Consider the following 13,543-nt stretch of genomic DNA (forward strand, 5'->3'; position numbering starts at 1 on the left):
TCGGTGCCCCGTCACACTCCCAGGCATTCCTGTGAGAGTGGGAGCCTCAGCAGAGTCGGCCAGAGAGAGCTTTCAGAAGCCCCCCGCCGCTTCAGAGCACACCTTCCGCAGGAGTCCTCATGGTTCAGGGGCGGTCTGGACTTGGCCAAGCTACTGATAGACATACTTTAAAGGAAACTTGGGGTATGATCTTTCCGTGATCCAGATTTAATCATTTACATACAGACTCATTCATGAGGGCAGCTAAGAGCCAGGCTATGCCTTGTTTCAAGTAGCAAAATGAAAATGCATATTTATCTTGAAAAAGGAGACCCTTCCTCTACCTGCAGTGACCCCGGCATGCGTGAGAGGCTGTGCAACCACAGAGCGCTTCCTGGGCCGCGTGTGCGGTGGCGTCTGTCACCCTTTTCTGTAATTCTTAACGATGCGTGCGGATCCCACAGTGCGGCGGCGTTTACTGCCCCCCGTTCTATGCACCGGTCACACTGAGCACCCAAAGCCTGTCAAGTTGGCACAGAAAGAATAATGCTACTTTACATCATGCTTCAAACAGCTTCAGAAAGTGTTCAAAGCACTATACTGATAGAGCAAACTTGAGATAAGCAGGAGATCTTTGAACGAATGAATCGGTGCGTAAATGCCTTCTATTTAACAGATGACAAAACTAGGTTAGCCCACAGTCAGTTGCCAAATATTTACTGAGCATCAGCTATGTAAAGGCACCACACAGGAGGAAGCGATATGAAGAAGTAGGCATCTGAGGGATCAAGTTTAAGACTTTAGTTGCTAGGATTTTAGGAATGAGGTTGAATGCGATTTTTAGGTCGTTTTGCCATCTCCTAGGACGGCACTGTCTCATACGGCATCCACTAGCCACATGTGCTCTTTACTTTTCAATTTAAACATAGAAGTCGTTCAGTCCCTTTGTCCCTGTTCCAAACGCCCGCAGCCACGTGTGGCTAACAGTTGCTGTGTGACAGCGCAGGCCTGGCGCATGCTCACCCTCACGACAGTCCCGCCCGGAAGGACAGACGGATGTCCTGTGAGCCTGCGCCCCATTTCCTCAGGCGAGTTTGTACTGTGGGGTCTGTACCTGTGGTCTCGCCAAAGTCGAACACAGCGGTCCTCAGACCTCAGTGCCCAGGGAACCCCTGGAGGGTTTGCTGAGATGGATCCCGGGCCTGGCTCAGGACTTCCCATTCGGGGCGGGGGCCTGGGAATGTGCATTCCTAACAAGTCCCAGGTGGTGCTGCTGCTGGTGCCCCATGCGGACACCACACTGAGACAGGACCCGGAGGGCTCCAGCTGTTAGAATACCTGGAAATACCCAGGGCTTGGGCAGAGGGCATTACTTGAGATGCACCAATGGTGTCATTTGTATTAGCCACAGAGGTTACATCTCTCATCTGAGTTCTTATCTTAGGGGACTTGTTTGCTTGAAAAAGCCCTTCTTCAGTGGTATCTCCAAGCCATGTTATCTTTGAACCTCCCAAGACGGATCCCTTAGGAGAAGCCTGTGAGGAATATTGCGTTGAGCTATATTGGCAGTGAGGGAGAGGAGGGAGAGGAGGGTGTGAGGAGGCTGGGTGATCACCTCTCAGTGGACTAGCCTGGGCTAGGAATTGCTGGGGCCTCCACCTTCATATGCAGCTTCATTGTGCAGGGGTCAGTTGAGGACCTACTGTGTGCTGGGCACTGAGAGACACAGATATTACTACAATCCAGTCCTCACAGAAACCATGCCTCACTCCCTCTTCAGGGCGAGGCAGGCAGGTAGACAACTGAGCGAAGGCGTAGCAGGAAAGGGGTCTGCAGAGGGCTGCGAGCTGGTCTGAGGCGGCCGTGGAGCACAGCGGGTTCTGGGTTAAGTCATGGTGAGCTCACCTGCGAAGTGGACGTGCTTTCCGAGGAGAGGGAAGAGCATGTACACAGAGCATGTAGCCATGGGAACCAGAGCAAGCAGGGACATGACCTGAGGAGCTGCCGCCTGAGGAGCTGATACGTTATCGAAAGGAGGTAGAGACCCCCTGGAGGCTTTCCCAGGAAGCAGCGGGTTTCCACTGGAGGGTTAGTTCACCTTTACCGTGTGCAGCAGCTGGTTCTGGGTTGGGCACCCGTCTGTCGCTGAAGCCTGTCGCTGACGTTGCGTCTTCTCCTGCCCCATCCACTCCTTCCCTCTCCAGTAGGGCTCCCTGTATTCGAGGCTGCCCCACTCGGGAGGCCTCAGTCTGGCCACTGAAAGAGCAGCTGGTGAGCACCAGTGAACGCTCAGGTGGGAGGGAAGGCTAAATGAAGGGCAGCGAGTCCCTGAGCACATCCCATGCACTACGCAGCCAGGGCATCGGAGGCCCCGCACAGTCGCTTTGCCTCTTGGTCGTGTGTACCTGTGCAGAAGCCCTCTCCTGGGTCAGCCATCAGACGGCGGGCAGGACGGGAGGAGGCAGCGCAGCCCACCTGTGGACGGTCCTTGCAGAGCTCACTACCCAACTGGCAGAGATAAACGGGAGATCAGTCGCTGTAGAAAACGGCGCACCCAGGGGTTTGTGGAGCAAGGAAGTGGGTGTTCAGAGGCACCTTTCCCCGTGCCTTAGGGGTGGGGGTACTGGGTTTGATTCTGCTCTCAGCGGACAGCAGAGAAGGGAGTGGCCTGCCAGGCCCTAGCAAAGGGTCTGTGGGGGTGGGGGGCACTGCAGACAAGTGCGGGCAGCGGAGGGCCCGGACCACGTGCAGTAGGCCTCCCCAGTGTTTATCTCGAGAGGCTATCTAGTTGCCCGGGGTTTCAGGTTAAAGTCTCATCCCTCCTCCTTGCCAAGCCCACCTCTCCTTCCATCACCCCCATTTCTTAAAAAGGCTCAGATTCTATTTTATAGTTTTTCTGAATTTGAGTAAATCCCAATCTTGGGTGTTTATGGCGTGGGCCTGGGTGACCATCTTGTGGAGCTGATTCCTAAATTACCTTTGGTTTGTCGTTCAGATGTTGTTGTGTGGTAAACATTATGTCAGACAACATTCAGTTACAAATGAGGACTTAGACGTGGGCGCTTATCAGGAAGTGGCATTTCGCAGATGGATGGTTTTAGAACAAAAAGAGAATGAGTTTTTTTAGCCTCAGCTGGTAAACTACAAAATGTTCAGTCCTGTTTTACTTTATTTACCTCCTTCACTCCAGGATAAGAAAATAGAATGGAGAGAATTTATTCACCCAGCAAATATTTGAGGGCTTACCAGGCACTGTTGAACCCAAGCACTTTTAAAGATTTTCTTTAAAATACTGCCTGTTAAAATCAAACTCAAAAATGAGTGTGTTCATTTTGTGTGAGATTTTTTTCATAACTGGCCTTAGAGCTCAGATTAATTAAGACAAATGATATTTTAAAGACAGAGGGAACAAGGGATGTTTTCATGGGAGTGTTAGCACAGCAAACAGTGTTCAGGCCCCGTTCTCCTCCAGGCGAAAGCACAGGCTGGGAAGGGGGTGGAAATGCGTTGCTGGAGCCGAGGCTGGCGCTGTGAGGAGGCCGGCCCGGGGCCTCCGTGTGCTCGTCTTGTCAGTTGTCGGAGCTTTTAGGGCGCAGGGCTGGCGCCTCCTGAAGGAAGTGGCAGCGGGTGCCTGGTGGCGACCTGGTGGCCGCGCCGTGGCCACGCGGCTCAGGAACAGGCTAGTGGGTGTCCCTCGGGACCGCCTGAGTGTGTTGGACCGACAGGTGCTCGAAACTGCCCTCGGGGGTAAGAAGGGGAAGGAGAGGAGCACTTTGTTCAGAGTCAGAGCTTGGTGACTCCCTTACTCTCCTCTTTCCCTTCAAAGGAAACCCGGGTGCCTACTGGACGGTAGGGGTGCAGTGAGGTGAGGCGCCCCTCTTGGGCCTCGGCAGCCCTCCGGCCGCTCCCCAGGAGCTGACCGAGGGAACTGTTTCTATTGCAGAGGACTGTGGCCTTGCCCTAGTGGCTGCGCAGTTGATAAACTGGCCCACGTCCTCTCCCCTTTATCTGCCGCGCCTGCCCCCCGACCTATTGCAGCGCTGAGGCCTCTGTTTCTGGCCGCTTTGTGCTCACCCTCAAGGAAAGGCTTTGTGATCCCTGAGCACCAAGCTCTGGGTGTGGCACTGCTTCCCAGCCGCCCCCCCCCAACCCCCCATTTACACGGCCGCACGGAGGTAGCCAGGCATGGACCAGAGGCTGTGAGGGCCATGGGGAGAGGGAGCCGACGGTGTGGGAGCCCCCTTCTTTATCCTCGTCAAGGCCATGGGACAGCGAGTGACAGTGCGTGGTCTGGCTGGGAGGGGTGAGTGGAAGCCCCAGGCAGCGCAGAGTGGAGCTGCAGCCGCTGGGCCCCGCCCAGAGGGACACTCTGGGTAGAACGTTCTGGGAAGAAGGGAGTCGGAGGAGCGCCATTCTCTTGGGAAGCAGTCAGCGGGGTTGCCTGGCCTGTCTGCCAGCAGAATGACAGACGCACGCCCGGCAGCACTCCGGGTTGGAGCAGAGGTGGCCACGGAGTTCTCCCGGCAGAGTGGGGGCGTGACTGACGGGTGTTCTGCGTTCAGAAGGCCGTGTATTTTCAGAGTCACCAGGAAGACGCTGCTGAGCCTTGTCCCCTGGTCAGAGCAGGGTGCCCGAGGTCAGGGTCCCCCAGCTGCTGACCCACAGCCCAGCAGGCATGCTCCTGAGTCCTCTCTGTGTGGAGGGCAGTGAGCATGGCTGGGACTCTGGCACCGTGGTCTCAGGAAGCTGCTGTCCTCAGGAGAACCTTGCCCACAGACGTGCCACCATTTCAGATTCTCAGTATTCCATATATTCACAGACCAGCAAACACCCGATTAAAATGAAGGAAGCAGACATTTCTTCCACATACGGTTAAAGCAAGTATATGCTGCAGTTAGACAGGAAAATGAGAAAATACATTTAATAGTCACAGAAGACACACAGTTTGTGTGAATGCATTGAGCCTCCAAGACCATCCTCAGGTCCACTTTACAAATTGCTTCTTCCAGGAAGCCTTCCCTGACCTCTCCCAGGCTGACCTGGTCTTCCTCCCGTGCTCTCCATAAGCACCGCCTCTGGGCTGTAATCCCTTGTGCTGTCTCCGGGTCAGCTGAGGCCTCGGGGCCAGAGGGCACCTACCACGCAGTGGACGCGCATGAGTATTTGTTGCTACAGCAGATCGGCCCGATAAAATAGGCCACTCCGTGGGCGTGAGGCCGAGGGGAGGCCTTGGAGTTAGTAACTGAGTGCTTTGTGTTCACCGCACAAGGAAGGTGGGTCCCCACAGCCCGGACTAATCCAGGTCTTCCGGTTGCAGTCCCTTATCTTGATGAGGGAGGAATTGGTTTCCGTCTTGTGGATGAGCAGCGGCAGTTGCGGCGAGTAGAGCTGTGGGGGCGGCGGTTTTCTGATTAGTCCATTAAGGCTGCGCTGTGATTTCTAAAGCGCTTTCATTTGTGACATGGGCCAAACCCATACCAATTTCCTCTCACATAGAAAGCAGCGAGCTGCTCTTAGGAAAATGATTTTTTAAGTTGTTATTTTAAGGAGAAGCATAACTGAAAAGTGTGTATGGAGCGAAGCAGAGTCCTGCCGTTGGCACACTAAGAAGGGGGCTTCCGAGAAAGAGGGAGAAATCCATCTGGGTCTGATTTTTACCCTTTCAGGCCTGTTTCCAGGCGGAGTTGTCCCTTCTCAGCCACTTCGATAAACAGATACTGGGCTCTGACTTCTATTTTCTCCGGCTCCTAAGTCATCGCTGAGGTTGCTCCGACCCCTGGGCATGGCTGCGTAGCTGCACACCGTCCTGCGTTCAGACCTCCCGGCCCGAGGCTGCGCGGGCGCTGGGATGGCCAGTCCACGGACTTGGTGCTCAGAAGCCTCCAAGTGGCCCGGCCCTGAGGACCTCTGAGAGCACTTTCTCTTCACTGGTCCCTTTACAGCCCAGAGATGATTCTGTTTTCCCATCAAACCGCAAGGAGAAGTCTCCTTCTCTCCCCCTGTGTGTGACTCAGTTGTATCTGGATGGTCCAACCTGCCCTCTGTGCCTCCTGATGCCCCAGAGGTACTCACTGTCCACAGAAATACTGCAGTCTGTTGAGCGCCCAGTGGCATTATGTCTACAAAGCAATGCACATCCCTTCTTTTAAAGATGCTCTTTGGCTATGGTGTGGGCGCAGCCGGGAGCCCACACAGAGCGCCCAGGGGGCAGACCCCTCCCAAGGCGTTCGCTTGTGCTGCGGGGGCTTCTCTTGGGGGGGGCAGGAGCTTCAAACTGTGTCACTCCAAGCCCTGTAGCAGGGCGGCCCGCCCCCCAGTGCCAGTGCTCTGCCCACCCAAGTGAGAGCCGGGGCGGGAGGTCGCGGAGAGCAGGCTGGGCGGGCTTGGGCAAGTGGAGGGGAGAACCAGGCTGGCAGGGCTGGGCCCCATGAAGGTGAAATCGGGCAGAGCCCCTTGGGGGCCGGCGGCCTTGGGGTGGGAAGGGGTGCCGTGGGGTGGGAAGGGTGCCTTGGGGTGGGAAGGGTGCCGTGGGGTGGGAAGGGTGCCTTGGGGTGGGAGGGGTGCCTTGGGGTGGGAAGGGTGCCGTGGGGTGGGAAGGGTGCCTTGGGGTGGGAAGGGGTGCCTTGGGGTGGGAAGGGTGCCGTGGGGTGGGAAGGGTGCCGTGGGGTGGGAAGGGTGCCTTGGAGTGGGAAGGGGTGCCTTGGGGTGGGAAGGGTGCCGTGGGGTGGGAAGGGTGCCTTGGGGTGGGAAGGGTGCCTTGGGGTGGGAAGGGTGCCTTAGGGTGGGAAGGGTGCCGTGGGGTGGGAAGGGTGCCGTGGGGTGGGAAGGGTGCCGTGGGGTGGGAAGGGTGCCTTGGGGTGGGAAGGGGTGCCTTGGGGTGGGAAGGGTGCCGTGGGGTGGGAAGGGGTGCCGTGGGGTGGGAAGGGTGCCGTGGGGTGGGAAGGGTGCCTTGGGGTGGGAAGGGGTGCCGTGGGGTGGGAAGGGGTGCCTTGGAGTGGGAAGGGGTGCCTTGGGGTGGGAAGGGTGCCTTGGGGTGGGAAGGGGTGCCTTGGGGTGGGAAGGGTGCCGTGGGGTGGGAAGGGTGCCTTGGGGTGGGAAGGGTGCCGTGGGGTGGGAAGGGGTGCCGTGGGGCGGGAAGGGTGCCGTGGGGTGGGAAGGGTGCCGTGGGGTGGGAAGGGTGCCTTGGGGTGGGAGGGGTGCCGTGGGGTGGGAGGGGTGCCGTGGGGTGGGAGGGGTCCTTTGGGGTGGGAGGGGTGCCGTGAGGTGGGAGGGGTGCCGTGGGGTGGGAGGGGTGCCGTGGGGTGGGAGGGGTGCCGTGGGGTGGGAGGGGTGCCGTGGGGTGGGAAGGGTGCCGTGGGGTGGGAAGGGTGCCGTGGGGTGGGAAGGGTGCCGTGGGGTGGGAAGGGTGCCGTGGGGTGGGAGGGGTGCCGTGGGGTAGGAGGGGTGCCGTGGGGTGGGAAGGGTGCCGTGGGGTGGGAAGGGTGCCTTGGGGTGGGAGGGGTGCCGTGGGGTGGGAACGGTGCCGTGGGGTGGGAAGGGTGCCGTGGGGTGGGAGGGGTGCCATGGGGTGGGAGGGGTCCTTTGGGGTGGGAGGGGTGCCGTGAGGTGGGAGGGGTGCCGTGGGGTGGGAGGGGTGCCTTGGGGTGGAAGGGTGCCGTGGGGTGGGAGGGGTGCCGTGGGTTGGGAAGGGTGCCGTGGGGTGGGAGGGGTGCCGTGGGTTGGGAAGGGTGCCTTGGGGTGGGAGGGGTGCCGTGGGGTGGGAGGGGTGCCGTGGGGTGGGAGGGGTGCCGTGGGTTGGGAAGGGTGCCGTGGGGTGGGAGGGGTGCCGTGGGTTGGGAAGGGTGCCTTGTGGTGGGAAGGGTGCCGTGGGGTGGGAGGGGTGCCGTGGGGTGGGAAGGGTGCCGTGGGGTGGGAAGGGTGCCGTGGGGTGGGAGGGGTGCCGTGGGGTGGGAAGGGTGCCTTGGGGTGGAAGGGTGCCGTGGGGTGGGAGGGGTGCCGTGGGTTGGGAAGGGTGCCTTGGGGTGGGAGGGGTGCCGTGGGGTGGGAAGGGTGCCGTGGGGTGGGAGGGGTGCCTTGGGGTGGGAAGGGTGCCTTGGGGTGGAAGGGTGCCGTGGGGTGGGAGGGGTGCCTTGGGGTGGAAGGGTGCCGTGGGGTGGGAGGGGTGCCGTGGGGTGGGAGGGGTGCCTTGGGGTGGAAGGGTGCCGTGGGGTGGGAGGGGTGCCGTGGGTTGGGAAGGGTGCCGTGGGGTGGGAGGGGTGCCGTGGGTTGGGAAGGGTGCCTTGGGGTGGGAGGGGTGCCGTGGGGTGGGAGGGGTGCCGTGGGGTGGGAAGGGTGCCGTGGGGTGGGAGGGGTGCCGTGGGTTGGGAAGGGTGCCGTGGGGTGGGAGGGGTGCCGTGGGTTGGGAAGGGTGCCTTGGGGTGGGAAGGGTGCCGTGGGGTGGGAGGGGTGCCGTGGGGTGGGAAGGGTGCCGTGGGGTGGGAGGGGTGCCGTGGGGTGGGAGGGGTGCCGTGGGGTGGGAAGGGTGCCTTGGGGTGGAAGGGTGCCGTGGGGTGGGAGGGGTGCCGTGGGTTGGGAAGGGTGCCTTGGGGTGGGAGGGGTGCCGTGGGGTGGGAGGGGTGCCTTGGGGTGGGAAGGGTGCCGTTGGGTGGGAGGGGTGCCTTGGGGTGGGAAGGGTGCCTTGGGGTGGGAGGGGTGCCTTGGGGTGGGAAGGGTGCCGTGGGGTGGGAAGGGTGCCGTGGGGTGGGAGGGGTGCCGTGGGGTGGGAGGGGTGCCGTGGGGTGGGAGGGGTGCCTTGGGGTGGGAGGGGTGCCGTGGGGTGGGAAGGGTGCCTTGGGGTGGGAGGGGTGCCGTGGGGTGGGAGGGGTGCCGTGGGGTGGGAGGGGTGCCGTGGGGTGGGAGGGGTGCCTTGGGGTGGGAGGGGTGCCGTGGGGTGGGAAGGGTGCCGTGGGGTGGGAGGGGTGCCTTGGGGTGGGAGGGGTGCCGTGGGGTGGGAAGGGTGCCGTGGGGTGGGAGGGGTGCCTTGGGGTGGGAGGGGTGCCGTGGGGTGGGAGGGGTGCCTTGGGGTGGGAGGGGTGCCGTGGGGTGGGAAGGGTGCCTTGGGGTGGGAAGGGTGCCTTGGGGTGGGAGGGGTGCCGTGGGGTGGGAGGGGTGCCTTGGGGTGGGAGGGGTGCCGTGGGGTGGGAGGGGTGCCGTGGGGTGGGAAGGGTGCCTTGGGGTGGGAAGGGTGCCGTGGGGTGGGAAGGGTGCCTTGGGGTGGGAAGGGTGCCGTGGGGTGGGAGGGGTGCCGTGGGGTGGGAGGGGTGCCGTGGGGTGGGAGGGGTGCCTTGGTAAATCCCCACGCTCTGCTTCCTGTCTCCGCAGGAGCCCTTCTTCTGGGAGGAATCCTCTACTCCTGGCAGTTCCCGCACTTCAACGCGCTGAGCTGGGGCCTCCGGGAGGACTACTCCCGCGGGGGCTACTGCATGATGTCCGTCACGCACCCCGCCCTGTGCCGGCGGGTCGCCCTGCGCCACTGCCTGGCGCTGCTCGCGATGTCCGCCGCAGCCCCCGCCCTGGGTGTCACCACGTGGACCTTCCCCGCCATCGCGCTCCCCATCAACCTGTACATTTCCTACCTCGGCTTCCGGTTCTACGTGGACGCGGACAGGAAGTCCTCCAGGAAGCTGTTCTTCTGCAGCCTCTGGCACCTGCCCCTGCTCCTGCTGCTCATGCTCACCTGCAAGCGGCCGGGCGCCGAAAGGGACAGCGGGGAGCCTCGGGGCTGAGATCACTCTGGCCTGTGGGAAGACACATTCAGGGAGACGCACACCTTTCCCTCTGCTGTGAGGCAAGAATCGCTCAGTGGTTCCGGAGCAGGAGAAAAGAAATCACCGGGTTCAGTACAAGGTTGCAAAGCGATTTGGTGCTTCATGATCATGCAACAACGTTTTAGTGATGATACACAAAACCCTCCCAAATAAGAATTGGGCTGGCTCAGTCGGTTAATACAAAGAAAGCCTATATTTCCCTTCCAGGGCCTTTACATATCTCTTCCTGCCCCTCCCCCCATTGCTGTTCTTCCTCACTTCCATGAACAAATGCGCCTCTTCCACCACCACCACCCACCCACCCCCATCTTCTCTGCCCATCCACTCAGCCGCATAGTCCCTCCAGCGACACGGACACGGAGGGAGAATCCCAAACGGTTGCCTAGGGGTCTCAGACCGGACTGCCAGCCCTGCCCACCGCACATCAGCATTTCCAACACCCCGGGAACCTAAGGCATCTTTGCAGGAGGGTCGGAGCATTTCCTTCTGGGAGGGGAGCGCTGGACTTAACACCCGAACCCCCAGCTCGCTCCACGACAGCCGGTGTGCACAGCGCCCCCGCCCACCCCCCCACCCCCGCCTGGGGGCCCGCTCAGGCCCGCAGGGAAGGAATCAGAAGAAGTGAGCTGGGCCACCAGCCACAGGCTCATGCTCCTGTCCCCTCAGCGAGAAACACATTTCCGTCCTTCCAATTCAGAAATTACCCCCCACATCCATGGGCTTTGGGAGTCTGACTCCTGGGGGCGCTGCTTCCAGTTCAGGGGGCCGTGCGTTTCCCTGTAGCCAGGTGTGACCTCATCACCTGTGGGCTCACGGTCCTTCCCGTGCGCCCCCTGCCCACTGTCCAGTTCCATTTGCCCGAAGGTCTTGAAGCTTAACGGTGTTTTAATTGCTCAGTTTCTAGGGCAAGGATTCATGTGGAGAGTTTAAACAGCATTTACTTATTTTTTTAAATATATTTTTATTGATTTCTGAGAGGAAGGGAGAGAGAGAAACATCGATGATGAGAGAGAACCATTGACTGGCTGCCTCCTACACGCCCCCCACTGGGGATCGAAACCACAACCCCAGCATGTGCCCTGACCAGGAATCGAACCTCGACCTTCTGGTTCATACACAGGTCGACGCACAACAACTGAGCCTCCGCAGCAAGGCTCACCGGCCTGGAAACGGCCGTGCGATAGGCCTGTTCTCAGATTTCTAAAGCGGTTACACGTCGCGTCTGACCCTGTGTGTGTGCGTCTGAAATGCCCCTTCCTGGCTGGAGCCAGGTTATCTCCTGTGGGGGCCGGGGCCCGGGGTGGCTGGGAGACAGAGTGCGACCTGTTGCAGCCCTGAAATGTGTAAAATGTTTCCGTCCTCCTTTCTGCCGCAGTAAACGAGGAGAAGAACGGGCGCTGTGCTGGTGTCATTTGTCACCCTGCTGAGTGGGGACGCCTTCCGGGAGAATGGATAGCATTTGACTCATTTTCCTGAGCGAGCAGAGCAGAGGCGGGCACAGGGCAGTTCCATTTGCAGGGAGGGGAGGAGCCCCCTGTGCACCCAAAAGAAGCAGCAAAAGGCCATGACCCGCCGCCCCGCCCCGCCTTCTCGGGCTCATCGGGTCTCCCTTCTCCTTCCTTCCAATCAATCCATCGCTTAGACCCTCCTTGGGGACTCTGACTTGTCCTTCTGCTCAGGAATTTCCCGGGGCTGCTGTCCCCCAACATGGGAGGACCGCGCCTCCCGGCCCTCGGACCCGACACTCGGGTTCTCTCGGGGACACTGCCAGGCGAGGCCCTCCACTGCCTTCTCGCTGCTTCCCGCCTCCCCGCCCCGCCCTCTGTCCCAGGGGGCCTGTGGAAGTCACACTCCCGGGACCCCAACGGCCCCAGCGAGGACAGTCGCTCGATCACCCGGACCCAGGAGTCCTGGGACCTTGTTTCCACCTGCCTAGAGGCTCTATGACCGCCTTTCCTTTGGCCTTAGTCTCAAGGTTAGAAATCTGAAATCTGAGTTTGCTCTCCTTGGAGTTTCCCAGGCCTGCCAGCCCCGCCCCTGTGTGGCCCCTCCCAGCCCCTCCCCTGTGTGACCCCTCCCAGCCCCTCCCCTGTGTGACCCCTCCCAGCCCCTCCCCTGTGTGACCCCTCCCAGCCCCTCCTGTGTGACCCCTCCCAGCCCCGCCCCTGTGTCACCCCTCCCAGCCCCTCCCCTGTGTCACCCCTCCCAGCCCCTCCCCTGTGTCACCCCTCCCAGCCCTCGCATGGAGCTGGTGGTCGGAGTGCAGCCTGGGATGCTGCCTGCACCTCCTCTCCCTCCTGAGCCTGCTCGGTCCTCCGGCCTCCAGGCTGTGAGCGCAGACGAGGCCTGGAGGCCCCGGCTCCACGGGGGGGGGGCGGGGGGGGGCCACGCCTGCAGGGAAAGGGGCTGGAGCTTTGGAGCAGGACTCCTGCTTGGGGTTTGCTTATTGTAAATAAACCAACAGGAAGAGGGACACGGCTGATCCCTTACTCAGCTTTTTTAAAGCACAGATTTTAACCTGGAATTCCTCTGAGGCGGGGAATATTCCACCAGCTCCCTTTACGTTCAGTGAAAGCACTGGGTCAGGTCAGGACACAACCGCACGCCCCCCAGGGCTGTCTGCTGGACGTGCCTCGGCCTGGTCACTGGGCCCGTCTCTCCCATAGAGCTGGGTCTGTGCTGCCCGCTGGGAGCGTGTCCAGCTGCCGGCGTGGCCCGCCCAGTGCTGGGGGAGGAAACACTGGCAACCGCTGTGCTCCGGGTTCGTGCAGGCTGGGGTTTCCTCCGAAGCGCGTTCTCCACGGTCCGTCCTGCCCAGCACCCTCCTGCCCCTTGGCTCTGCTACGGAAGCCCTGGGTGCCCAGTGGCAGTGCCAGGCGCAGAGCAAAGCTTGTTCTGCTTGCCGACTGGTGTCGGGACACTCCTGAGTTCAGCCGGAGCGAGTGTCTCTGTCCGTCCCCCTCCTGCCCTCCCTTCCCGACACGCTCCAAGTGTTGGGCTATGGAGCTGAGCAGGAGGACTCGACGGAAGGGTTTGACAATGCCCATTCGACCCCCCAGTCATGCTCACCGCCAGGAGAGTGACGAACCCGATGGGGTGTGGCCTTGGTCCTTCCCTGGAATCAGAGCCCGGGGGTGGCCACCCACTCACCCTGCCCTAGGCTCAGTGGTGTCAGCCAGCCAGGCAGCCAGAGGAAAGGCAAACGGACAACAAACGGTCCAGCAATCAGCTTGGGCGTTCGCATGCTGCCTGTGGTCTACCCATCAGCTGTCCAACTTCCCGAATAAGAGCGTATCTACCACCCTGCCTGGAGAGAAGCTAAGCAGGAGCAATCTACTTGCTGCTCTGTTGGAAATCCAAGTATAATGGCCCTCATGCTGGGCAGATCGCGGTTCCCAGCATCTTTGGGCCCCAATTTCTAACCAAATGTAACATGAAAAGAGATGTTCTGGGTCAAAGAGCCCTGGACCGCACTTCCTAATTCCGGTTCCTAATTCTGGTCACTCAGCTGCTGCGCCTCACCCTGCACGTCACAGCCCGTCCGGAGGCCCGGCATCTGGCAGCATCCGGCCACCCAGGCCTGCATCCTGACAGGCTCAGCCTGGGCCCCCCTCACTCTGCCTCCATCCCGAGGCCACCAGGTTGAGCCCCCACCCGACCCTGCCCACCTCGTCCACTGCCATCAGACAGGAGGTTTAACCACCCGTCTCCCTGGCCCACAGGTGTCATTTATCCCACCTGTCCCCTGCCCTGTCTGT

At 61.0% G+C, this 13,543-nt stretch overlaps 1 protein-coding gene across 2 annotated transcripts in view; it reads left to right on the plus strand.

Moving 5' to 3' along the window:
- Positions 1 to 11,428, plus strand: part of COX10 (cytochrome c oxidase assembly factor heme A:farnesyltransferase COX10) — a 125,195-nt gene extending 113,767 nt beyond the window's left edge. The window contains exon 6 of one of the 2 annotated variants that reach the window (XM_079798927.1): positions 9,340 to 11,428. In XM_079798927.1, the coding sequence (XP_079655053.1) occupies positions 9,340 to 9,910 (571 nt within the window). In that variant the 3' untranslated portion in view covers positions 9,911 to 11,428. The remainder of the gene's footprint in view (positions 1 to 9,339) is intronic. The other variant, XM_079798928.1, reaches the window with a different exon arrangement.
- Positions 11,429 to 13,543: the final 2,115 nt, after the last annotated feature.

This window comes from Cnephaeus nilssonii (assembly GCF_951640355.1).
Source record: "Cnephaeus nilssonii genome assembly, chromosome: 19".
Classification (NCBI taxonomy): Eukaryota; Metazoa; Chordata; class Mammalia; order Chiroptera; family Vespertilionidae; genus Cnephaeus; species Cnephaeus nilssonii.